The sequence below is a fragment of the Panthera pardus genome, unplaced genomic scaffold, assembly GCF_024362965.1.
Source record: "Panthera pardus isolate Hobbes unplaced genomic scaffold, ASM2436296v1 HiC_scaffold_11, whole genome shotgun sequence".
NCBI lineage: Eukaryota > Metazoa > Chordata > Mammalia > Carnivora > Felidae > Panthera > Panthera pardus.
Genome location: NW_026526666.1, coordinates 106,029,008 through 106,055,906, shown reverse-complemented (window position 1 = coordinate 106,055,906; position 26,899 = coordinate 106,029,008). Strand labels below are relative to the sequence as shown.

Here is a 26,899-nt window from a genome sequence, read left to right as displayed (position 1 = left end):
AGGACCTCAGGGTCCCACCAGAAGTCAGGCTGCGGTCCACAGGTCCCAGAGCACCCCCTGTCCCCCCACCCCCACCCCCCAGCAGGCCAGGTGGGCAACTGAGGACAAAGCAAAGGCAGCAGCATCTATTTATTGGACGATTGCAGGTTCTCTCCTAGTGAGACAGAGTGCACGGCTTCATTCAGGTTATCTGCACATTCCAGCAAGTCTGGGGGGCACAGGGGAGGAACCACAATGAGAGCCACAAATGTATGGGGAAAATGTACTATAAACCGTTGTTTACATTTTTGGTTAAAGAAAGAAAACTTCCTAATTGACATCCCACTCATAAGGAGAAGTGGGAAAGAAAAGAATTTGGTTTAATCTGGTGTCTGTGTATCTTCTCATTTTGTATGTACAGTTCATTGGGCACTGCTGCTGTCCGCCAGCAGAATACCTTAAAGTAAAAACAGGTATCAGGGAGGAAAAGTATTAACAAAAGGAAGCTCAGAAAGTCGGCTTCAGGAGGGCAGGCGGCTCAGTAGAAGCAGACCGTGTGCAGGAAGGCTCGGCCGCTCTTCTCCTCGAATTCCTGTAGCAGCTCGTCGATCTCGTTCTCCATGTCCTCTGTGTGCTGAATCTGGGGGGAGGCACAGGCCGCCTGAGTGGGTGCGGAGGTGGGCGATGGCCCTGGGAGTTGGGGGGGGGGGGTGCCGGGCACCCAGCCGCCCGTGCCCCGACCCAGTGCTGACCTGTGCTCTGGAGACTCGCTGGCACCCACCCCCGCGGGGGCCTGAGAACAGAGGGTTCGGGCAGTCCCCGGCCTCCGCCTGCTGTAGCCCACCCGGGAAGGGGCCGGGCTCTGACCCCAGGAGGCCCGCCCACTGATGTCCCAAGTACACGGACTGGGGACCTTCGCCGCCTCCGCTGTCCCCATTCCGTAAAGGCTCGGTCGCTTGCCCAAAGCCAGCCCGTGCTCTGCAGCGGTGGCGTCACGTGCACGGCAGGGTGTTGGGACATCTGTGGCTTCCCCCCCCCCCCCCCCCCCGGCTGCCACTATGGTCCCTCCCAGTTGTGAGAGCCAGAGCTGTTAGCAGAGAAGGCCAGACGTCCCCTGGTGGAGACCCTTCCTGGAAGAAATAGGTGCTGCTGGCGGACGGCCCAAGGGTGGCCCGGGGCCGGCGCGGGCCGCACGGTGGCCGAGGCCGCTCACCGGCCCAAGCCTCGGCCTGTAAGCAGCGCCTCTCTGACACGAAGAGACCCCCTGTACCTCGCCTCTCGTCGGGTGACCCGAATGGAAAGCGCACGCGCAGCTTCTGGGCCATGCGCTCCCCTTCAGCCCTTTGTCTCGCACGATGGCCATGCTGGGAACAGAGGCTGGCTGTGTGGAACAAGACACCAGGGCCTGGGCCCTCACAGCAAAACAGTCCGGGCCTGCCTGTCTCTGGCTTCTTGGTTAAGCCACACGTTTCCCTCATTTCGGCCACTCCTAGCCAGCTGACCTAAACGCAGAGCTTGTGGGCAGAGGACAGGACGAGGCGCATGGGTTTCTGCTTGGGTCGGTCCTTTTGTCACATCTGAGAGGGAAGGTCTTGCTCTGAGCACAGCTGCACGGTGGCTGCAAAAGTCCCTGGGGTTTTCCACTCGAGGGAGGTTTGCCCAGGGCCGCTCGGGCGGGCCAAGGACTGACAGGTCCCGAGGGTCAAGAGAGGAGGACCCACCGCGTCCACAGAGCTCTGACGGCACCTCTGAGGGCCCCAGGCTCCCTTCGACGTCAGCCGGGTTTCGGCAGACGGGTCTTGGTGGGCACGCACGGCCATCTCCGCGGAAGCCGGACGTGGAGCAGGGCACCGCGCCTCCATCAACCCAACGAAAGGCACAGAGGCAAGTTCTTAAGCCAGAGCCGTGTGGTCGATCCACAGATCTGTGGGCGCCTCTGCACCTACTTTAACATTTGAAAATAACCCGAACGTGAATCCGAATCACATGATAGCCGCTTTCCTGGTAAAACCCGTGTGTCAGGAGAAGGTGGCCCTGGTCAAGTCCCTCTGGCAGAGACTGCTCCTTGGGGCCCTGGGTCAGGCAGACCTGGGCTCCTGGGCCAGAGCAGGGGACAGGAGGGCACAGGGTACTCACACACTGGCACAGCTCGCAGATGAGGAACGCCCCCAGCGTGGCCTCTTCGTGGTTATCCTGGATGTCCACGTTGATCACGTGCACCGGCTGGCAGGTCTCCTGCTCTCTGGAGTTCAGATCTAACAGGGACGAGACACAGCGGTCAGAGGCTTCAGAACCAGAGTGTGAGGGGGCCGACGCGCTCCCTGCCTCTGGCCTCTGGGTAACAAGCCAGGCCCGAGCACTTGCACGCCAGACATGGGGTGACCCAAGGAGACCCGGCGACGGTCATCCTCAACGAGCTGGCCACGTGGTCCCACTCGCCGAGCACCAGGCCCCTGGTTCCTCTGCTTCGCACATGCTCGGCACGTGCCCGAAAGACTTAAAACCCGCACCGTGCCGTCGGCCGACACACAGGTGGGTCTGCTCTGACGAACGCGGCCACCCGAAGGCCACCACCTCCCGCCCCCACCCCCACCCTCGGCACGCAGGCTGGGGGCCGAGGAGGAGGGAGGGCCCCATCCACCCCACCACGGCCTTGACCGCTCTCCCCTGCCCACAGGAGCCACAGGAACCCCGCGCCACACCCCGGGCCGGGAAGCGCGAGCCGGGCGTGGGGCAGCCTGGCCGTCCGGGGACCGGCTCTGCTTCACAGCCAGGGTCGCCCCCTAGGCCGTGACGGGCAGACGGCCAGCAGGCGTGCGGCGCGCCCAGCCTGCATCCTTACCCTCCACCACCTGGTCGTACACCCTCTCTTCGCAGGTGAGGATCAGATCGAACAGGTCTCTGCAGTTCTGGAACCTTTCTGGCCGGGGCTTGATTCTCTTGTTTCTGTCCAACATATGTAAAATGCCGTTCTGCGTATAGCTAAGCGCTGGAGTCAAGGAAGCTTAAAGACTTGTAGTAAAGCTGGGAGCGCCTACAGCCCAGCCCAGCACCTCGGCGTCTGCAACAGCAGAGCTGCTGGACCCCTTCCTGGCAGGTGCATCAGAGCCACGGAGGGGCTGAGGCCGTTTTAGGGTGGACCAGGCCAGTCCCTGGAGTCCTGCGGAAGACAAGCCGGGCGGGGGACGCGCTTGCCCTACACCCGGCAGCCCTTCAGACCAACCTTTTCTAGAGAGCAGAGACCTAGTGTCTACAACCTGCTTTTTGACTCACCCCCCGGCAACTCTGTAATCACTCACACTGAGCACAAGCCCTTCAGCAAAGACAAAGCCAGTCCCAGGTCTGGCTCAGTTGCTGCAGTTTAAAAAAAAAAAAGTCTGGAAACCCACCAGAGAAAGGGAAGCATGGAGGAGGCTGGGGGGTGGGGGGAAGCAGGGGGCCGACTGAAAATAGAAGGTGGTCCAGGCCCCGCAGGAGGGGCAAGCACCTCACGTGGGACCCTCGAGACAGGGCCACACCCGACCCAACCCAGTGACCCCAGGGATAGGGTTCACCACCTCAAGAGACAGGGACAAAGTCCCCAAAGATGAGGTCCGTGGTTATCACTAAAGGGCATTCCAGACAGCTGGGAATAAGCATCTTTAATTCTGTTTACGAGACAGATTAGCTGCTGGAGGACTGCTGAGTGATACATTTTAGGGCTCCCCCAGATCTTAAGTTAGGGCGATTTAATCTCCTATTACTCAAAATACATTTCCTACCTCTTTGGATAGTGGAAAGAGCTTCTAGAACAACTGTGAGTGGCCCGTGTCGAGTTTTACATTGAAAAGACACCCGTCAGCTGCCAGACCACCGAACCCCCGTGTCGCCCCTGGGCTGGGCCCGCAGCCCCTCCTGCCCCCCCCCCCCCCCCCCCCCCCGCCCGGCTGTGCTGCCACTCGGAGGCCTTTCAGCACCCGGCCCTTCACACGCTCGGCACCGAAGTCCAGCGTAAAGAAACGGCTTCGGGAAGGCCCACCCGCTGGTGCAGGGCGGACAGAGGCGGCTCAGGCGACCGGGGCGGCCCGTGGTCTCGCCCCCCCCGCACCCCTGCCGGCAGGGTGAAGACCACGGCGCCCGACCGTGTCCCGTGTGTCCTCAGACACACACCTGTCTCGGGCGAGGCCGAGGCTTGAGGCTCCCGGCCCCTGGGGACAGGTGGCCACCGGGCGCTCGGGGAAGGCCCCTCATTGGGGCCTGCAGCGCTCAGGCCTCGTGAAGCCGTTCCTCCTTTGCTTCGGCCTCAATTACTTACAGAGAAGAGGAACAGATGAAATGATTCCTGTAAGGAGAAAAATGCCTCGTTCGGGGATCAAACCCTAACCTTCATTAGTGTCCAAGGGAAGAGTGACGGTGGCCTTTCTGCACCGTCTCCTGGCAAACACCAGAGATGCAAGGCCGGGTTGGGCAGGAGCCTCTGAAGACCGACCACAAACCCACCTGCTTCTCCAAGTCACAGTGGCCCGGGACAGGGACAGAGACAGGATGTGGAGGAGCAGAGAGAGGCCCCGCCGAAAAACTTATCCGGGCACAGCGAGGCCAAAGCAGAGGTCAGCAGAGGGCCCTGCTTCTGGAAGGAGGCAGCACCGTCAGACCCCCCATGACACACGGTTCTCTTGTGGCTGGCAGCGACGGGGGCCCGGAAGCGGCCACCAGCTTAGTAAGGGGCCGGCCAACTCCCAGAGGCAGGAAGGCATCTCCAAGGATGGGACAGCAGCAGGCCAGAGTCTCGCCCTCAGAAGGGACGAGCTCCCTTGTCCAGCTGGGGAACGGGTTCCCGGGGGGGTGGGGACATGGGACGTGGCATGCGGGCTGCCACTCTCCCCAGCACCCTGACCGGAAGCGCCCTGGGATAAATGGGGAGGCTCCTAATGAAGCTTCTGCCTCCAAGTGAACCCCGAGATCTTTCCAGAAGGCCAAGTTGCTGGGGATGAAGCCGGTTACGCCCTCTCGCTCTTGTGGCACAATGCGGACCCGCAGCGAGGTTCCCACCTGCCGAGCAGCGTGGTGTGACGCGAGGAGCCACCGCGCACTCCCGGCTGACGGACGGCCTTGTCGCCTCACTCCTGGCCTTCAGAAGGCAGTTGTCTTCACCGCTCTCACCTGCAACAGGTGAAGGCAGCAAGTTCCCCCCCACCCCCCCCCCCCCCCGCCCTGCCTTCCCCCCGGGGAAGGACCTGGTGTTCTGGTCACATCACAGGAAGTACAAAAGGAAGGGTCGTCTTCAAACACTCTGGGGTCTCAACTAGCAGACGACTTAGACCTCGCCAGCACCAGCGCATAGCACGTGCTCAAAGCTGTTATGTAAACCTCAGCAAGCAGGCCAAACGAGACTCAGGGGAAGCCCATGGGATACAGGATGGGAGACTGTCCCCAGAAAGAGAGCAAGGCGATGAGAGAAGGAACAGGGAAGCCACGATAACTCGTCTTCTCTGCAAAGTTGAAATGCGCACGGCAAAACACTGCAGAGACCACACCAAGCCCGGAGGGAGCCCCGGGGGCCTGGGGCCAGCCTTGCCTCAAGGGGCCGCCCTTTGAGGGATCTAGGCTCTCCCTGAGAGCAGAGCCACACGGCTCTCGTTCTGATTCAAAGCAACTTTTCCAATGCTAGGTTTAACCTAAAGAGGTTTAGCCGAACTCTTTTCTCTCTCCAGTGATTTCCCAAAGACGAGGGCTTCCACAGCCATTTTGTGGACGTGTACCCTGGGCCCCCCGAGTTAGACCCTCACAGCCCCAGGGGAAGCACAACTTGCTGTCCCGTGAGGAGGGTGAGGGAGGGGATGGAGGGAGCCAGGGACTGCCACAGAGCAAGGCCTGTGCCCCTTGGAGCACCTGCGGAACCTTGGCTCAGAGAGGTTTCCATGAAGGACGGAGGGAAGGCAGAGGTTTACGCTAAAGACAAGGGACAGGAGACGAGCCATCTGCAGAGCTCGCACAGGAAAGGCGCCGCAGGAGCACGAGGGCCTGACGCTCGCTCACCAAGGCCACAGACTTCCCAGGGGAGCCTCACGCTCCACACCCTCACCAGGCTGCCACCAGGCACCAGCGTCCCTGCTCCCCAGCCGAACAGAGGCTCTTGCCAAGGATGGGGAAGCACAGCCCAAGCCTCGTTTCCCCACAAATGTCACCAACCAAACGTAATCAAGACAAACCCTGGTGAGAGGCGGGGCATGCTGGCCCCACAGTGCCCGTGGATCCCAGAGGCTAGCAACCAGGCCAAGTCAGAACCTTCACCTTGGGGTGGGGTGGGGGGGGGTGCGGGGCCTGGGCCAGTATACCCAGGCAGGGGTGCACTGGGCTCCCCTTCCACCCCCCGTGGGGGTTAGCACACCCCAGGCGGCTGGATCAGGCCCTGGTTCCACTGCTCAGGCTGTGTTAACAGAGGATGCCCCGCTAAGACGATGGGTGACCAGACCCCTGTCAACACCTGCTCCGGTCCCCAACACTACCATACTTAGTTCAGGTCTTTCCACTTGCTGGCCTTGGATGTAAACCCAAACCCTCCATAGTTAAGGCTCCCCAAGCGTGGGCCACACCTAGAGAACCTGCTCATCTTTTTAAACCCTGCATCTAGGGTTGATTATATGCAAACATAAGATACGGAGCAAGAATTTTCAAGTGGGGACCCAAGTCCTCTCTGGGGAAAGACCCTCAAGGGCAGCTCAGCTCAGAAATGCCCAAGCACCGCACCCCCCCCACCCCCCCCCCACCCCCACCGCAGGGTCTGGGCCACCACAGGTGCTCAGCATGGGGGTGGGGTGACGGTGAGGAAAAGGCCCACCGCCTGGCTGAGCCCAGGTCCATGCTCCCAAGCCGGAAGACAGCCAGCCATGCCCCAGGAGAGGACTGGGGCTTCTGAAAACCCCCTGAAAGGCACGGGGACAGAGCACAGTGTTAAAGTCAGCAGGGCCATGCTTCCAGGAAGCCCAGGGTACTATCCCGACCCCAAATCCACCACGAGGGACAACTCCCTGGCCCAGGAAGTTAGAACTCCCAGTCGGCAGCCCTCTTCTCTGCTGCCCTCAAGAACCCCCTGGGCACCCCTCCTGCCCCCAGGGACTTTCCTTTGGAGTGTGTGACCTGTCAGAAGTGGGGAGAGGCGTCCGGGCGCCCCCACCGTGCAGCTGGAGCCTCTCAGGTGCCTGCTCCCCTCAACGCACCTAGGGAACAGGCAGGGAATGAGCCTCCCCACCCATCTCAGAGAGCATTCAAGAGCTCAGTTCAAATTCAGGATTATGTGGTGGCATTTCTGCCTTCAACTTCAAATCAGCACCAACTGAAGCCTGTGGCCAGCGGGGTCTCGCATTTGCTGAATGCACGGGCTGGTGCCCTCCCTGCCCCGGGAGCCACAGTGACGTGGCTGTCAGCCTCACACACCCAGGGCCAGACGCCGCAGGGTTTCCCTGGATCCTAGATAACGTTAGAACAAAACCTCCAGGGTTTAGTTTAAGGCCTCATTCAAAACACAAACCCAAGAGCCGAAGCAGGTCAGGAGCACTTCTGTCTCTGTGGGGAGCCCTCAGGGTAACTTAATGTTCAATGACCATGTCCACAAACAGAATACTGAGCACCGGGTCCTGCAGACACACAGGTGGCAACGGGGGGCTGTACACACAGCACCCCCCAGAGAACACAGCTCCCAAGAACCCACCAGGAGAGGTCACTGGCACTGTTCTTAGGAACAGGTGTTACTTACGTGAAAGATAAAGAAAACGAGAACAGGCCTCTGGGGTAGCACGTTCTGAGTGCGCGGGGACCAGAGGCCTCCCGGGAGGCCCAACCTGCAACCCCACAGTGCAAATGCGCTAAGTGGGGACACGGGACAGCAGGGCACACGGCAGGTGCACCAAAGCGGAGGCGCCCACAAGGCTCAGAATCCCGCAGCCGCGGCAGGGTCGCCCTTGCTGGGCTCAACCAGCAGAGCGCGTGGAGAGACCTGCGTCAGTAGTCACAGAGTGTGCCAGCCGAGACATTTACGCCCGGCTCCCGGGGCACACGAGTCAGAGCGTCCCTGAGTACAGCTGGCACCTGCCAGGCGAGCTCACCCGGCACACACGGGCCGCCGCAGCCCAGGGGCACCAATGGCCTCCCCACAACTCACTGGGGAAGTTTCCAGTTCGGGGGGGGGGGGGGTGCGGCTCACATCCTGTTGGTTTACTCAGCGCAGAAGGATGCCGTCGGAACTACCCTGACACTCGGCTTCTGGAGCGGCTGCCACCCCACACCTGGCCGTGGTGGCCCTGCACAAAGAGGCAGCAGACACTACGGAGGGAAGGGTTACATCCTCTCGTTTCTTCAAAGGCAACACCCCCTTTAAAGGGGGCTTACAAAACGCAGCACTGGCATGACAATTCTTCCATCCTGCGGGCCACGCCACCTCCTCAGAAACCTGGAGGTGGGGGCAGTGAGGTCACTGACCGCCCCCCCCCCCAGGCTGCTCCCGGCTTTAGCGAACGCGTGGGCCTCACCCCTGGCCATCTAGAGTCGGCTTCAAGTGAACAGATGACAAAGGTCCACCATAACACGCTGTCCAGCATGATTAAACTTCAGCGCTTCGTAGGAAGCTTTTACGTAATAAAGAGATGACGGGGGCGCCTAGGTCAGTCGGTTGAGCGTCCAACTCTTGGTTTCAGCTCAGGTCATGATCTCACAGTTCGTCAGATCAAGCCCTACGTCAGGCTCTGCACTGCCAGCACAGAGCCTGCTTGGGATTCCCTCTCTGCCCCTCCCTGCTTGCCTTCTCTCTCTCTCTCAATAAATACACAGGAGAGAAGAGAAGAGAAGAGAAGAGAAGAGAAGAGAAGAGAAGAGAAGAGAAGAGAAGAGAAGAGAAGAGAAGAGAAGAGAAGAGAAGATGAGATGAGACCACTTGTCCAAACAGGTTAAACCACCACATCCGCTTAAATCTGAGGAAGTTCAGAAAACAAATTTAAATAACTTGGCCAGATAAATAAAATTACAGTGGGAAAAATATCTTCAGTCTTTGTGAGTGTGTGCGTTTTCACAGTAGGCTCCAAGCCCTACGAGGGGCCGGACCCTGTGACCCGAGGTGGAGTCACATGCTCCACCGACCCAGCCGGCCAGGCACAGACACACACCTACCCCCAGCTGCTTAATTTTATACACATTTCAACCTCAGCGCAAAAAGCTGAGCCCTAGGATGGAGCATTTTAGTGAAAGTTAACTTACTTTTTGAACCTTTTTTAAGAAAAAGTTTTAAAATTATGAATTAGACTATCATCACGTCTGGTTTACATAAATGGTTCCAAACTGGACTAAATCCCAGGTGTGCCGTGGAGACAGGAGGGCTGAGCCCAGCAGCACGAACAGCAGACACCCTGCTCTCTGGGCCGCCTGCGTTGACCTACATCCGTGACACGCGGGGCTTTGCCATCAGAAGGCAGCGTCCCACAGGCTGAGCAAGGGCTGTTACTCTCGACGGCCGACACTTCTGTGAATGAGTACAAGGAGAAGTAAAACGATCCCTCTTCCTCACTGAAACTCTAGTTAGTGAGCTAAGAAAAAAATAGTTGAGGGTGGCTGGGTGGCTCAGTCGGTGGAGCGTCCGACTTGGGCTCAGATAACGAGCTCACGGTTTGGGAGTTCAGGCCCCGCGTTGGGCTTGCCGCAGGCAGTGCAGAGCCTGGATGCGCGCTCTCCCTCTCTCAAAAACAAACAAACAAAAAAAAACCCTTAAAAAAACCCCTTGTTTTATCACAAAATTTAAGAATCCCAGAAGAAAAAAGCCCAAAGCAGGAACAGGACACGATGAGTAGACAAAGCCCACGGTGGTCACCGAGCTGAAACCGCCCCCACCCCCGTCGAGCACTCAGCTTCTATAGCGTCGAAATGTCTGCCGAGGGGGGAGGCCAGTGTTCACTGCACAGCTGCGCACCTGCCCCCAGCAGGGCTCCTCGTGGGGATCGAGAGCAGCCGGGTCCACAGGCCTCGAAGAAAACAGCCAGCGGGGAAAACAGCCGTGGCCACGGGACAGCCGACGGCGAGGTTCACCGCCAGCAGAGAAGCAAGCTGTGCAGAGGCCTCTGGAGAGAAAGGCCTCGCTGAGCGTCCCCCGCCAACTGGGACGCGCCCAGAACTGCACGCAACAAGGCCCGGTGGGGATGCTTTTCCCAGACTTGGAAATCTTACTCTGGAGGGTAATGGTGATGCCCAGCATGCTCGGAGCGGGGCCGGGACAGGGACGCATCGGGGAAAGGCGGACAGGATTCCAAAGCTTCCAGGTGACCTGCAATCCAGGGGGCCATCCTGGCAGGACACGCCGCTCAGACCTGCTCAGAGGCTGGGGCAGGGAGCAGGCCCTCCTCGAGGGTGCCGATGGCAGCTGCTGCCTGCCCTTCGGGATGTGTCCTCAGAGCCACCCTGATGAAGTCCCTTGTTTTAGAGGCCACACGCCCACTGGGAGCCCCTCTCGGACAGAGGGCCCGGGCATCTGCTGACGACAGCTTGGGCAGCTGGAAGACCCGGTGGGGCCTCAGGCCCTGCGTGTGCATGAGCCCCCCTGCCGCACAGCTCCAGCTAGTGGTCAGTACCAAGGTGGGTGCCGCTGGACCGGTGCCTGCGCTCGGGGCTCCCTCAGGGGGCACTCCACCCCCAAGGCTGGTGGGAAAGCCAGACTGATGCCGCAGGGACCCCCGGGACCCCGGACCCCCGTCTGCTGCTCAGCCTGGCTGTCTCCCTGGAGCCCTCCCCGACCCCGCACTTCCTCCTGGTCAAGGCCCGGGCAGGCTCCCCAGCCCGGGGAAGAGGCCCGTTCCCGTGTGCCCATCCGGCCCCCGCCCCGCCCCCCCCCATCCGAGCTCGTGGTGGCTCACCTGGATTCCCACTGTCCAGCACTGGCTACGTGCCACGGGCCACACCATCTCGGAGTTTCGATTCAGGGGAGAAAGGCCAAAGGGAACCACACGCAGGAATCACGGAGCACGCCAAGTGCTACCACGCTGAGGACTAAGAGGAAAGGCCCCAGGAGAGGAGCACACGTGGGAACCCAGACCACCCCTCACCCACACGGATACAGGAGACACCCCGAGCCCATGTTCTCAGGGCAAAGCACTGAAGCAGCACGAAGCAAGGGGTTTCTTGTGGCTGCTCCTCAGCCAGCAGGTTATCAGGCTGGAGTGGGACACGGCGGCCTCCCTGGGCCCCCGGGGTCTGGTCCCCACGGGCCTCACAGTGACCTACCGCACCTGGCGGTTCTGACTGTCCCCCTTCCTCCCCATCCTGTGAGGAAGAAAAGCCAGCCGGAGAGGGTGCGCCCAGTGCTTTGGGGGAAAGGGCAGGTTTGGGGCGTCTTCAAAAGCATTCAAACAGCCTGTCAGCCGTCAGAGGGAGGACTGAGAACGGTGGGCAGGGGAGCCTCTGCCAGAGCCCTCTCCACACTTCGGGGAGAGGGAGAAAGGTAAGCTTTAAGCATGGGGTCTTCGGGAAGGGCCGTAGGGAGCACTGGGACCCTGGGACCATACTCAGAACCACCACATCAAAAGCTTTTGAGTTGGGACTTCTTTCATATGAAGAAATTCAACTCGGAAATCAGAGCGGTTTTTCCAGAGCATACAGGCTGCACAAATGAGAACCTGGGAACCCCCGGAGGAAATGTCAAAGTCAGCTCCCGAGCCACCAGCATCCAACCTAACTGCTGCCCCAACACGAGGCTCGGCGGCCAGTTCAGGCCAGTCTACAATGTCCTCTGACCACCCTTGAGTTTATACGCCCGGCATCAGCAAATCACCTCCCGCAGGCTGGGGAGACCAGGCCTGCCCCCAGCCCCGGGTGAGCTCTGGAAGCAGCGGGCGAGGTCAGTGTTGGCTCTGTCACGCCCAGACACGCAAGCGACCCCTGGCAGCTACCCCAGAGGAGGTGGCACACACTCTCCGACACGGTGGTGGCTGTTCCGGCTCCTCATCTGTAAACTTCAAGCACGAGTGCTTTTCTAAGACCTGAAAGCTTAGATACCAGCAATGCTAGATCAGAGTTTCTCTAGAAATCAGTGTTTGGCTTAAGAAGTAGACGTTTGTTAAACAAACACTGTTTTCAAAAACTACTTAAAAACTACTTTAAAAAGCTGCCAACCAGCATGAAATGAGACAAGGTGCAACGCAGCAGAAGCGAAGAGAGCCTCGGCGCGCCTCGAGCGCAGCGAGCCAGGGGGCAGCCAGGGACCACCAGCCAGGTGAGCGCGCTCACCCGACAGTGGAGCCGGGCCCGGGGCAGGCACGAGAAAGCTCTGGCTGGAGCTGCGGGAACCGTTCCCGCGACGGGACCGGCAGGCGGGCACCCCCCCCCTCCCCACCGGGCTCAGCTGAGCTGGACACAGGAGCCCGAGGAGACCCAGACCACAAGCTTCTGGAAAAGGGTAGAGGCCCTGTTGCACGGCAACAGGGCCTCAGGGAGGACAGACCCCCTCTTGAGCTCCCGTGTCCACCGACCTCGGACCCGAGACAGAGGTCAGGAGGCTGTGGGGATTTACGATCTTAGAGATCATTTTTATTTTCACCTTTTACCCCAAGACAAGTACACAGTAAAGAACGGGGTATACAGTGGCCTCTGGAACCACATGGGGGGGGCGGTGAGGGGTGCTCCCTGCAGGCAAATATTCAGGTGTAACTCGGGACCCTCCAAGAACTTAACTACTAACAGTCCGCTTCTGACCAGAAGCCTTACTGGGAACACAGTCAATCAACACATATTTTGTATGTATCATATACTGTATTCTTAGAACAAAGGAGCTAGAGAAAAATTTAAGAAAATCACAAGGCAGAGAAAATACACTTACAGCACCGTACTGTATTTATCGAGAAAAATCTGCGCACCAGTGGACCTGGGCAATTTCAACTCATGCTGTTTGGGGTCAACTGTACACGTGAATTAACCCAAGGCCTAAAAGACAGTGCAAATGAGGATGAAAAGGAACAAATGGTTAAAAAAAAGCTAACCCCAGAAGGTAATTACAACAGATGGAGAAAAATGAGAAGAATATGGAGGATCCAGGATCCAGGGAGTGAGAGCTCTATTTGCATTTCAAACCCATGTTTAGGGGGCAACTGGTCTCCAGTTAAAAATGTCATTGAGGATATTTAGAGCCACACACTGACTTGCTTTTAAAGACAAGTGATTGGAAGTGATTTTGTAGTTCACAAAGCATGTAGCTACTCAAAGGTTTTAAACAGGCACTCATTTGAACGCACGAAACTCTCAGGCCCGAGGAGGACACCGCAGCCCTCCCCTCCACCGGGTCCAGTGATCCGCTATTGTCGCAGAAGTTACTTCCGGTTCAGGAAAGGTGCTCCAGGCAGGCCCAGGGCTCTTCACCGCAAACCCCCCCCCCCCCAAGGAAATGCCGTGGGGGCAAGTGCGAGCCGAGCCTCCAAGCCTGCCCCACTCCAGCCCTGGAGCCGTGCTCAAGCCCACAGGGCGAAACACTAACTTTAAAGCTGCTCCATATTCAAAATAACTCCAGGGCAAAGGAAGACAAAACTTAAGGTTAAAAGAGGGGAAAAAAAAAAAATCATGTCTAAAAATGGACAGTTGGATACACGCTCCACGAGCCTCGAGGACATGCTGAGGGGCGGAGCCCGTTAAAAAGGGCACAAGGCCCAGGACTCCACTTGGATGAAGCGTCTGGACAGAAGGTAGCCGGTGGGTGACAGGGGCGGGGGACGCTGTGGGGGGGGGGGGGGGTGAAAACGGTCCACGATTACCACGGTGATGGTTGCACGGCCCCATGAAGTACACGAAGGCCCACAAGACCGTGAGCTTCGTGTGCTGCATGGATTCTCTGACCACAAAACTCTTCTGTTTTTGACTTGACTCCCAGTACTATTGGTAGATAATTCCCACAGGAAACTGGGGACCAGACCAGTCCAGCTTTATGGACTAGTTTAGGGTTAGCCGAACAAGGTCTGTATCCCACCTCACGCCCCTGCCCTGCTGCACCTCCCACGGCAGGTCCGACAGGGACAGCAGACCAGGGCTTGGCCGCTCAAGCGTCACCGGGAGCCACAGGCAAGAGGCCCCCAACCCCTCGAGGCCCACCCTGCTCAGAAAAAAACCACCTACCTATAAAGTGCTTTCACACTAGCAGGCCTGCCGGCCAAAACTAGCGAGAGCCCCGCGCTCAGCACTGCGTCCTGACTCTGCCTCAGGAGCGCTGTGCACGCACACCCATAGGGCGCCCGACCCATGCCACTGGGCCACTCGGCCTCACCTCCCAGCTCTGCTCACCATGTGCCATTTTTCTCCTGTCCAGTCATTCTCTCTCTTGAAAATTCGAGCATGTACCGAATGTGGTGTTTTATCTGTGAGTTACATCCTAAAATACCTTCCAGCTCTCCACAGCAGGTTCTAAACGTCACTTCTGTAAGAGCCCTGGCAGTCTAGGCTACAGATCTGGCTTTTTAGCTCTTATCTGCGCACAAAAGCCAATGGGGGAAGCAACCAAAGCGGCAGGCCCCCTGCAGCTGGAAGTGCCCCATTACCGGCCAAGTATCCCCTCCCGTGTTATCAGGGCACCTCCCAAGCCCGGTGTCTAACCCCAACACACAGCTGATCCTCCGCCATCGCCTCCTTCCCTGTTCCCCTCATGCACGAAGACTGACGCCCCGTCCTGAGTCTTGCCAGTGTCCACGGGGAACCCCTGGATCACGTGTCCCTCCTTTACTGGCCAAGGGCTGTACTTGGGCGAGCTAACCAACTACAACCCCCTTCCTAAAGGACAGAGATCCCACCCAAGAGAAGTGACTAATAAATCGACAAACGTGTCCCTCCCAGAGCCTCACGAGGGGCAATCAAAAGGGGAGGTCTGTGAAGATGACCTTCCCACGCAGGGTCTCAGGAGGCAAATAGTGCAGTGACAGTTGGAACAGCCACGTCCCTCCCAGCCACACCCTCCCCACGATGCAGCAAAGGCACACACGTGTGGCTGTCTCCTGGACTGGATGCTTTGTGGAGAGACTGTGCCTCTGTACAAAGTCAGCCTACAAAGGAGATTCTGAATTCTGAGCAGCTGGTCTCTGCTCTTTCATTCACAACTGCCAGGACATCACATCAACCCTCCTACTCCAAACCCTCTCATTCTGGTCTTTTTAAAATGTGGTTACGTGCTGCCTGTTCCTAGAAACAGGAGGATCATGGTCAACTCCACGGTCAGAAGGCCTAATTTGTAATGATTAAGGGAGTACGAACAAATAAATATTCTCTGATTTCATTTCCCTCCTGAACATAAGAGTTTTAAAGATGAATGGTGCCAGCTGAAGAATGATCTTCAAAAACAGAGTCTCAAGATAAGCCTCACGACACATGGAGAGTTTATAACAAGCTACAAAAGCCTGGACTTAAGGTCAAAGGTTTTTCCAGGGTAAAGGGGCTGTGGTCAACACTTCTCTGCAAGACTTAAGACCAGCTCTCCACGCAAGGGAGAAGTTCAGGGAGAAAGCCTTCCTGAGATGCTGCTCTCGGTGAGCCAGAGCCCAGCCTTCTTTCTTGGCCCAAGGACACAAGCAGAGCACGTCACTGCGATGCCGGGACCGGGGCACGGCTCACTGGAAATCCTCGGGGTCTCTTCCCAGAGCCGGCTCTGGGCTTCTGAGAAAGGGGGCACGCAGGACTTCCCAGGAAGACGCCGGGTCCACTGCACCACGTGTCCTGGACTCCTGGGAGTGGTGCGTCACAGGTGACCACCATCCACAGGGACTCACAGACAGCCCCACGTGCCAGGCTATGGCACCGTGGCCTCAGTGCCCTCCGAGAACGTTCTCATTGTAGGTGAGGAAGGAGAGCACAGGGGGCAGACGGAATAACCGTCAGGGTCCAGTTTTACACTTTGCTAGAATGACATGTGGAGCCACACTCCAGCTAACTAATTAATCTACAGATTTACAAAAAACATTTATAGTTTATTAAAAATCGTAAGAGCACCAACACGAGGACAAAGTTCTCCGTCTGGTGTTTATATTCCTTGCACTTGGGACATGTCTGGGCTCCATCCTGAAAACTGTAAATCACTCACCGTAACGAGGCAGGCCCCGAAGTTTTAAAGCAGCGCAGGGTGATCATGAAGCGCCCTGGACGAAAGCCAGGCAACAATGATCTTAACCACTGCACAGCCGGAGGTCACGTTCATAAAACCGATTTAAAAAATACCTTTTCTTTCACATGAGTCTTAAGTAGCAGACCCTGTCTGTTCTGCCTCTTCTTGGAATGAAATAAAGTTCTCTCCGGTTATTTGCTTCTGACGTGCTTCCCTCGGTAGCAAACCTGGCCCTCCTACTAACCTGACCCCGTGGAAACGTGGCAGAGATGTGTGAAGCGGCCTGTCTACAGACGCATCGGTGCACGCCGCGCTCACACGTGCGCGCGCGCACGCACACCCACGCACACGCCTACCTACCTGCAGAGGACAGCAGTGGGCAGCCCTGCAGTGAGAAAAGCAACTTAACCCTGTGGTTTCCGCTTTCCTCATCTAAGCTGTTCTGCTTAACGTTAAATCGGAACTTCCCTCGACTCTGTCAAGGTGCGCTCCACGCTTCCATCCGCACACCCTACGTGTCCGCTTCTGCACCGCGCGGGGGGAGACTCCACGCACCCCACGGAGGCGGCCACTACGTGCCCACCTCACGACGCCCCTAAACCGGAGGTCGGAGTGACGTACACGTCACCGATTACACCTGCCAGAGACCAGCACGTGGGGCGTGTAAAGGGGCGGCCCACTGGGATACAGTTCTTTGTCCTTCCTAAGGAGATCATTGTACATCTGGTCGTATGTAGTTTTGAAATCATAAACATTCGGCTTGTCCGGTGCTGGTCCTGGGAGCTTCACGTGGGTTCCTGTTCCAAAGGACCGGACACTGAATCCCCGTTTGCTGAAAGACACGGAAGGAGAGAGAATCACAGTCGGATTAAGACACAAACCTCTCAAACTAAGGGATATGACACGGGAAACAGAGTGACTGCCGATGCTACAGAACACGCTTTTACATCTGTAACTTCTGGCGTCGTATGCACAAACCGTCAGCAATCCTGCAGCATACTGCGCGAATCTGGACGAAACCCACCCGGACGGAAGACGGAGGGTCTCAACCCAGTTACAAGGTGGCGTCTGAGCACCACAGCTGTATACCACGTCCCCCTAGAAACTTTCTGACCCACAGGGGCCTGCCAGACACGCAGGGTCAGAGAAGATTTCTTCTGGAACATTCCTGATGCCTGACCACTACCCTGACCTCTGTAGAGGGCTCAGGTTCACAGGACCTCTATCTCCTGACTCCTGAGAGGCTCCCATGGACTTAACAGCACACTCTACCACGGGGAGTGCCACGCGTCCCGTCCCCAGCATCTTGTGGTGTGGGGCTTGCCGGGAAACCAGAACCGAGAGCCCAGGGGCGGCCGGCAGCACCGTGTCGGCTGTGAGGGCCGAGAACAGATAGTCCCCGAGTGGTGGAGACTCTTGTAACCTGGATCAAAGATAAGGAAAGGGACGAGCGTGTCTCCTAACCAACCGGGGGATGTATGCGAAGCGCAGCCCCTGTGACAACCCACACGGGGACAGAGGTCCTCTCACAATAAACACCAGAGGTATGAGGGCCCACGACGCTCTGTCACCACCAATAACCACTCTCGGGTCTGTGGCGGTCATGTGTAAAAGTCAGTCGGCATAGAACTTGAAAGCTTCCAAACTCACGGTGAGTAAAAGTAAAAATTTAAGTGTTAAAAGCGTCTCAATAAATGGGACTTCTCATCATAGCTGTCTATCTGTAAACCATTACCTTCTGCATCTGAAGGGACTTCCCCAGCTGCAGGCCTCGGGAGAGCACGTGTGTTTCCCACATCCTTCGCGCAAGCCCCGCCTGGCAAGAAGGGTCTCGGGCTTTTCTAGAAGTTGGGCTATTCGACTATGTCTGGAGATATTTTTGTTCGTTTACAACTGGGAGGTGCTACCGGTGTCTAGGTAGCAGGGAGGCCGCTAAGCCTCCGACAGGGAACAGGACAGTCCTCCAGGCCAGAATGTCAACAGGGCCGCGGCTGAGCATGCCCTGATGTAGAGGAGGAGACAGATAACCCAGAGGAGCAGGGCACAGGCATGAAAGTTACAGGAAGGAAACGGCTTCATCTCACTCGTCACAAGACAGACGCATCAGACGAAGGACGGGGAGTCTGCTCAGGGGTTAGCGCTCTCCCACTGCCACGTCAGCGCCACGCAGTGAGGACGTGGTCCCTCTTGCTTGCCGCCGTGCCCCTGGCACCTACAGTACCCGACGGACGGCGAACGAACAGCAGTTTTACAAGGGAGAAAAACCTCAGACGGCGCTGCTGCAAGGACTTGTGAGCCTCTGGACAGGGCACCGACATCCGTCAAGCACAAACCGCCCACCCTCTCCAACGTACACACTTCCCTCTGGAAGTCCGTCCTGCGGGCTACGGGCACACATCTGCTAACGGCCCGCAGGACACTCCCCGCAACCCTGACGAGAACCAGCCCGTGTCCCTCCACGCAGCGGGACACGACTGCCGCTGTGAAAAGGGCGAAGGGTGCCACCCACACAAAATCTGGTGCAATTGTTCACAGAAAAATCAAAGAGTGGAAACATGCCCAACTGTGGTGGCACAGGGGCCTGGGAGGGGCTGTGTCCCCAAGGGAAGAGAAGCCTCAACAGCCGGTACCTACTCGGGGCATCAAGTTGGAACAGGGGTGGCCTGGGTGGCTCTGTCGGTTAAGTGTCTGACTTCAGCTCAGGTCACGATCTCAAGATCATGAGTTCAAGCCCCGCATCAGGCTCTGTGCTGACAGCCTGGATGGAGCCTGCTTCACATTCTGTGTCTCCCTCTCTCTCTGCCCCTCCGCCACTCACACTGTCTCTCACCTCACCCGAGTCCTGGGAGTTTGGCAAGGGTGGAGTCACCTGCCTGCGTCCCTAGAAGTCCAGTCCGAGCTGTGCAAGCAGGTCCCCAGGACATCGCCCACGACAGAGAACACGATGATCAGCAAACCAAGGCCCACACGTACCCGAACCGTTAAAACCCTAAAGACAACCAACATTTCCGACACTTAACCACAACACACCCTGTGCTGTGACCAGAGAGTGACCGGCACGGACACACAGACACCTCTACTCGTGTGCCCTGAGGAGGTACACGCAGACCGTCTTCACCCCAAATCCGAACCCGACTCCTAGCTAGTTCAGATCACGTAGGATCAAGTACTTCCTGCCAGATCACCGACACGCCCACGATGAAGGTCACCTCAACAGCCGACAGAGACAAGCTGCTACCCGGGCGCCAGCCACCTGCTGATCTCCGAGCAAGGAAGGTCCATGGTCACCTGCTTCCGTGCGGGTCCCATTCCCCTGAAGAGGGTCCTGAGCGAGCAGGTCGTGGCCACAGAGCCCTGGAGGACACACAGCGGTGAGCCCGAATCTGCCAGGAACTGCCCGCAACAAGCAGCCTGCTGTTTCAGCACGGAGCCACTTCCCCCGAAGTGTCCTCAGGATGCCCCAGCGGCTTAGAGCCTGATGCGACGTGGAAAATGCACATCACTGAAGGAAAGAGGGAGGGATTCCTGAGACCAACCCTGGCCAGTGGCATAACCCCCCTTGTTGGTGTGCGAACCCATGCCAAGCCTCAAGTCTCCTGTGAGTTTACCCTGTGGCTCCCGGAAAGGCAGGCTCCCGGAAGCGTCACAAGTATCCGGGATGCGGGTAAGCCAGCTCCACCGACCCCTCACCAGTGTCCGGGGGCGCTGGGCCGCTCACATCCCCAGCATCTGCTGGCCCAGGCACCGCATCTCTAGCCGGCAAGGGAAAGGACGGAGGTGTGCGATGAAACCACATCAGCCACAGAAACAAGACCCCCGAGGGCACAACTCAAGTTTCAAAAGATGAAAAACCACCACCACTTCCAATGGCAGGTTTATCATTCCATTTTGATGCAACAATGTTTCCTGGAGCTTACTGTGCACTGGGGATACAGCAGTGATGAAAACAGACCCAAATCTCTCTTCTCAGACGGTCAGGAGGTCAGGAGGCGGGCGGAGGGACGACAAAGCAGGTGAAACAGTCAGTGCACACCACAGACAGGCCAGCGAGAGGACAGCAGCGGAGAAAGCTGTGGGGCAGGAGCAGAGGGGAGCGGGGGGAGCGGGAAGACAGGGCACCTCAAAGATCTTCACATCCTAGCCCGTGATGCAGAGACCCTGGACCGGACCCCAGGGTGCTCCAGGCAGGCCACCTGAAAGCTGCCCACTGAGTTCCCAGGAGGTTCCAACCAGAGGCCCCTCGGTGCAGGGACTCCCGTCCCCCATCCTGCTGGGGCCGCCACCTGGCAGGCCCACCTATCTCTTCTACCCATCTTCCATCACAGGGGGGTTCGAGGTTTGCATTAGGTGTCCAAATGGAACATTTTCCACTTTTGTCTGTCCACAGCCGTGAAAGTAGATACCCTAGGCTTCCGAGGGGGTGACTGCAGGATCCCCAAAGGGCCAGGTGGGACTCTGAATGGAGGAAGCCAGCCCCCACTGGGAACAGCCTGGGGCCCATCCTCCACACCCTCCCCGACTTTCTGAAATGGCAATCCAGCGTATTTTGAAACAAAATGAAATGCGGCTTGGTCTTCCCCCAACAGAATGTTCCCAAGTGGCAAAAAGACTAATTGGCAACAGAAGCTCCCTTTCTTCTCAGCTGATGCAAGTGACAGAGGAGCCCATCTTGTGCTGTGACAACACTGCGGTGTGACAATGACCTTACATAAGAGAACTGAACGCTATAAAAACATTCCTGACAACCAAGAAGCTTCGTCTCAAGGACCAACTATTTTGTATGTTAAACTACCCTTTATCAAATGTCTTCCCAAGTATCAAAAAACCTATCACAAAGAACCTATCAAAGAAAATGTTAAATTTTGGGAAACGAATTGTTTCAATTATCATCCCATGACTGAAGGTAAAATAATGATGTTAAAATGAATACCAAAAAGGATCATAAGCTAACATCCAAGTTTTCTACAGTATGGTTATTAATCTAATTTCAAGCATTACTGTGGCTACGACTGGAACCCTAGACCCACCGCCAACCTTCTGAAGGCACACCCTGTGTCTAAGTAGGGCGCGAGGCACGCACGGGCCCAGGTCACCTTCACGCAGGCACATCACTCACTGCTCACCGGCCCGACGTCTAGTATGTGATGACCTCATATGTACAGAACACAAATCAACTGCTCACAAGCATCGCACCTGAATGTCTGCCTGCAGTGTCACAGCGCGAAGACTGCAAGATGAGCTCTTCTGGAACGTTAACACTCCAGGAAGATTCGTCATCGTCTGCTAAATGTTGGCTGAAAACATATTCCGGTAAATATTTTCTAGGGTTTACACCTTACTCTCACCGTCCCCCAAGGTCGACGACAAAACTGAACGGCTAAGCGTGAGATCACCGTGCCAGGCCTGTGACGAGTGAGCCATCACGTTTAGCCCCCGCATCAGCACCCCTTCTCGGGTGTTCCTCCCTCCACAGCTGCTTTTCCTCAACCCCGGCTTCTGGCAGGCCACCTTGCTCTGCTGGTTCCTGTCAGCCTCTCCTGTCCCTGCCCACCCACGCCGCGCGGTGCCAGCAGAGCTGACCCTCGAGACCTGGTACTTCAGACGGTCCAGCGACAACTGACCACCGATGTGCTGCTTTCCTGCTCCAACACTAACTGGCCCTAAACAAGAATGTGTTCCTCATAGATGGGAGCCTGCTGAACTATTCCCCGCTCTGGGCTCCTCCTGTTTTCATCTATAAAAGATTGAAGATGATCCTTTATGCAGGGAAGATTATTTTGGCTCTGAGAGTGGTTACCAGGCTTGGTCTACCCTGTTCTGAACCCATGTTTGTATTCAAACAAAAATCTACGTTCCTCCATCACCCTCACTTCAGTTCTGCCTCCTGAAGACAAAAAACAACGCAGTCCCTTAAAATCTATGAAGGCACATGTGTTCCCCTGGAGGCACCTCCCTCTTTAAGTTCATTTATTTATTTTGAGACAGAACATGTGCACGTAAGTAGGTGGGGGGCTGGTGTGGGGAGAGAATCCCAAGCAGGTTCCACGCAGAGCCCCACACAGGGCTCAATCCCACGAACCATGAGATCACGACCTGAGCTGAAATCCAGAGTCAGACTTAACCAACTGAGCCACCAGGCGCCCATCCTCTGCCATAAAGATGTGATTTCAAATCCTTTCACCCTCCCAAATGGTTTCCATTCAAGTGTGCTCAGAACCAAAATATCAAAAGATACAGCCAGAGAGGCTGCATAGCTGACTATCCCTCCCTGGTAAAGGACAAGAGACTACTGGAAATGAGGATTTAGCACAACTGGGTGTGCTGTTATGGTATAAACACAGGCAGCCTGAGACTCGGTCCCATCTGGGAGAGGATGTCTAACTGCCCCTGTCCCAGGGTGGCCGGAGGCCCACATGATCCAGTCATGACACTAAGACTTGGCTGCCTCACCCCAAATCAGAAAACCACAGGACCTCAGCCAATTCCATTGTCCTCCCCTCAGCCGGGACCCCTCTTCAGCCCATGATTTTCCCATCTAGAGTCTCGGTTTACACCCAGAGGCCCTCGTGTCCAAATCCCTGCTGTCACTCGTGAGCCAGGGCTTCCTGCGCTGGGTTCCATCTCCTCACCTGTATTAAGTGTGGACCTCCTAATGGTTACGAGGATGAAATCAAATGGCATTAGAAAGCGCTTGGCAGAGAGGAGCTCAAGAGATTGACCCCCACCTGGTTTCCTTCACATCTGCAGCCTCTCTGCTCATCCTCCCCAAATCACACTGCCTTTCACTAAAAGCAAATTGAGAACTCAGTTCAGCAATATATAAAAGTCTGTCCTTAAAATCGGTCTTGAATGGCTACCATCAGAGAGCTTCCTAAAAATCAACACGGCCCTTAGGGTGCCTGGGTGGCTCAGTTGGCGAAGTGTCCGACTCCTGGTTTCGGCTTAGGTCACGATCTCACGGTTTGTGAGTCTGAGCCCCGCGTCACGCTCTGTGCCAACAATGAGCTGTCTGCTTGGCATTTCTCTCCCTCTCTGCTCCTCCCTGGCTTGCACTCGCGTACATGCGCTCGTGCTCTCTGAAAAAATAAACAGACGAAAATTTTAAAAAATCAACATGGCCACCGACATCTAGGAGACAGCTTGGAACAAAAAATAAATTAATTGACCCCAAAGGGCAATCTCAGTCTACAGGGCACAAAGAACAGAAGCCTCTGTGGAAACACTCCTAAAAACCTAAAGCGCTCCCAGGACTGGTATCTGAAACGAGTTAGTCTCAAAGGATCAAAAATGATCACCCCAGGGAACACTGTGACTAAAAATGCCAACATTTATTACCACTAATATTTGACCCGTCAAAAATAGTCAAAACTGATTTTCAATAGGGCAAAAATAAAGAATAAAATAAAATAGGGTTTCACTAATAAAACTACCTACTGTGCAGGTTCAACTCACTGCATTCCTTTCGATACTATGCCGTCTCAGGTGGTTGTAACTGAGCTGCAGTTTTCCTTTCTCACTTATCACGCCATTTTCCTAGGCTTTCACAAATGCCCCCTTTATAGGCCCTGACGTTCATAAGCTCTAAGGCGGTAACAAAACCACCACATCAATTTCTTAAAGATGCTTTTAAAACCTGTAAATAATCTAAACAGAAAACCACAAATAATTGTCAAAAGTGAAAATGGCATGAAGAGTTGGTTCATCTCAATAGCAATTTTAAAACCAAAGGAAGGGGGAGATCCTCTTTTGCCCCAGCAGCATGAAAAAATGAAATACCCAAATTGAGAAACTGGGAATTCTCTTAACAGGTACTTTTCTGGGAGACAGTCTGGCAAAATATATGAAAACGTACAATATGCCTATCTTTTGACTTAGCAATTCTATCCCTAGGAATTCATGCCAAGGAAATCAGAAAACTGTGCAAAGATATTCATACGGCACAGGGATGTTGACGTTTTAAGACTGAAAGACAGAAAACAGCCCCAGTGTCTCCTAATGAGGAACTGGCTACAAAATTAATTGCTGCACAGAATTCCTCTGGATTACTGTGTCCTGATTTTGTAACCACTGCCATGACTCAATGTGGATACAGGTATTCAAATTCAGTACATCAAAACAAGAACCGAAATCAAACGTTATGTGAAATTACCAAACAACATTTTAATCTCTTAGGCGTCTGTGCACACAGAAACTTCCAGAAGGTGGTACACGGAAAGGGTCCTTTGAGTCATCGCCATCGTCTCCATCTTCTCTGTATCTTTTACAATGAGAACTTTGTTTGCACAAACACTACTTTCTAACAAAGAAATACATTCCCCAAATGTAAGTATTTTAGACCCTAAAGATTCATGTCTAAATTAATGTCACATTCACATCAATAACACCGGTTACCTAAACTTACCTCCTTGTATCCTCATTCTGAATCTCTTTTTGAGTAAAATTTTAACAGTAAAACAGGTAAAAACACACATGAGAATTCCTTCTTGGTGATTATTCGGAGGGGCTCTTCTGCACCCCGATTTCCAGGGGAAACAGGAGACGCAGTGCTGAGCCGCTACCGCCGCTTTGAACTAAACAAGGGCGCGTCGTCTTGTGATGACGTCTCAGGGAAGTTATCAGACAGGCAAGACTTTTGGAACTGGTTTCGTTAACAAAGTTGCTTTAGGTAACTAAAAAAACATTTTCCTTTTGTTACATTTCATCTCAACTTTGTTATGCAGATCACCGCCCAGAACCAGCAGGATGAGGCGGTCTCCAAATAATGCGTTCTTAGAACTCAGGACATTAAATTTTATTTTCCTTGAGGAATCTTCCAGGAATGTTAACCTTACATTCTTTTGCTCAAACTCACCAAACATTTAATGACTCTGAACTTAATTCTAGCACATTCCTGGTTTTAAAACAAGTTCGCAGTTTTAAAGGTTGTAGTTTAAAAACCACCTTCACAATGAATTGTTAGGTTCAAAGCATCCCATGCTCTAACAAAAAACATTAAGCGAATACTGTGGGCTGTGTGGCATAGATTAGAAAAAATTAAACTTCTAAATAGCAGATCCTGGACACCTGACACTCCTACCTTCGTTAAGAAACGGGAGAAGGTGCAGGATATTCTAAGTTTTCCAAGTTACTGGGGAGAGTTAAAGTTGCACTGTGAGAACTACGAGCAGGCACTGTTGTTATCCCTTGTGGAAACTTCCGGGAGAAAAGGCGGTTTCAACTTTGCTTTACTACCAAAGTTGACGTGTATACCAAACTTTAACTGTAATGTGAGAGATCAAGTTCACGTTTTAACAAGTGATTTTGAACGAAAAAAATTACCAAGCGGGAATAAACTTTTATTAAATACATACAACGCCACGATCACAAAAGAGAGTGCTGACACGTCCATTACAAGCGCACAAAAAGCGAATTCACGTGGAGTGCAGAAATTACTGACTGGAGGCTTTGGGGAGAGGGGCATTTTTTGGCATAAGACTCGAAAATGCAGTCGGGGCAAAAATACAAATACATAAAATTAACAAAATAGGCGGGTTTTTTTTTGTTTTTTTTTTTTCTTAAGCCTTCCTTTATCCTGAGGTTACGTTGTGTACGTTTTCCAGATCTGATAAATGACGACACCCCCTGGAGAAGGTCGTCAGGACACTACCATCTCCTAGACCCTCACCTGGACTTGGCACTTACCGCCCCACCGATGAAAATCTTACAGAAGATCGGCTATTTTCAGATGCACAAACATACGTGCAAAGTGGATGCAACAGCATCAAGCATCTGGGTTTACCGGGAGCTTGGAGGTTTGCGCGAACGGGAACCTCTGGGCTCAGAACCGGAATTCTCCCGCGACGCTAGGAAACCTGTGGGGGTACCGCGCGGACCAACGAGCCTCGTCGACTCCTCGCTGCGCTCGGCCCCGAAGCCAACGAGCCCGGCGCGGCCCACCCGGCGTCCTTCGGCGGCCGCCGCGCACCGCCTGCCCGGCCGCCGGCGTCGGGCCTGCGGGACCGGGGATTGGGGCCGCCGCCCAGCACCGGCCGGGAACCGGGGCCGGGACCGCCGCCGCCCAGCACAGGCAGCGCAGGGCGCGCGAGGCCGGAGAAACAGCCTGTCGGCCGGCATCGGACAGGGCGCGCTAGGCCAGGGCGGAGGCCCTAACTACCTGAGGATGTTGTGCGCCTCCATGCTCCGGTTCTGGTTGCTCGAGCACACCACCGCCACCCGCAGCGGCGACGACGGCATAGCGGCGGCCGCACCGACCGCGACGCGCCGGCTCCGGGACTCCCACCCAGCCGCGGAGCTTCCGCGCGAGCAAGATGGCGGCCGCGGCGCCCGGAAGTCATGACGCCAAGGCGGCGGCGCCGCGACGTAACGCGTCGAGACGCGCGGCGCGGGCGGGCGGCGCCCCAGCGGCGTTTCGCGCGGGCCCTCGGCGCCCGGCCAGGGGAGGAGGAGGCCCCGCCCCCGGGCGCCGGGCCTCCGGCGGGCGCTCCGCGGCTCCGGGCGTGTGCGGCCGCGGCCCGCGGCCCTCGGCCCTCGCAGGGGCTGCCTTAGGGCCCCCCGGGAGCCTCGCGCTGGCGTCCTACGTCACAAAACCCCGCCGCCGTCGCCGGCAGTGTCGCCCCTGACGCCCCGGACGTCCCGCCGCCGCCGTCGTCGTCGAGAGTGACGCGCCCGCCGCGACAGCGGCTGGGGTCGGTTGTGCGCGTTGTCCCCGGCCTGCCGGACCGCGGGCTCTCGCTCCTGCCGCCGGAGCCGTTACGCGCCCCCTAGACCCGCTCCGCGCGCACTCTGTCAGTCCCCCAGTGCTCCGGGTCGCTTCTGTCGTGGGCCCCCGCCGCCTCCTCT

At 56.1% G+C, this 26,899-nt stretch overlaps 1 protein-coding gene across 1 annotated transcript; it reads right to left on the bottom strand.

Annotated features, from left to right (window-relative positions):
* Positions 1-114: 114 nt before the first annotated feature.
* Positions 115-26,389, bottom strand: SSU72 (SSU72 homolog, RNA polymerase II CTD phosphatase). The gene is made up of 5 exons (XM_019461082.2): positions 26,214-26,389; positions 16,749-16,892; positions 2,822-2,961; positions 2,116-2,234; positions 115-619 (listed from the first exon to the last, which is right to left on the bottom strand). The coding sequence occupies exons 1-5, from the start codon at positions 26,291-26,293 to the stop codon at positions 518-520; spliced, it is 585 nt and encodes a 194-aa protein (XP_019316627.1). The 5' UTR covers positions 26,294-26,389; the 3' UTR covers positions 115-517.
* Between the last annotated feature and the right edge of the window lie 510 nt (positions 26,390-26,899).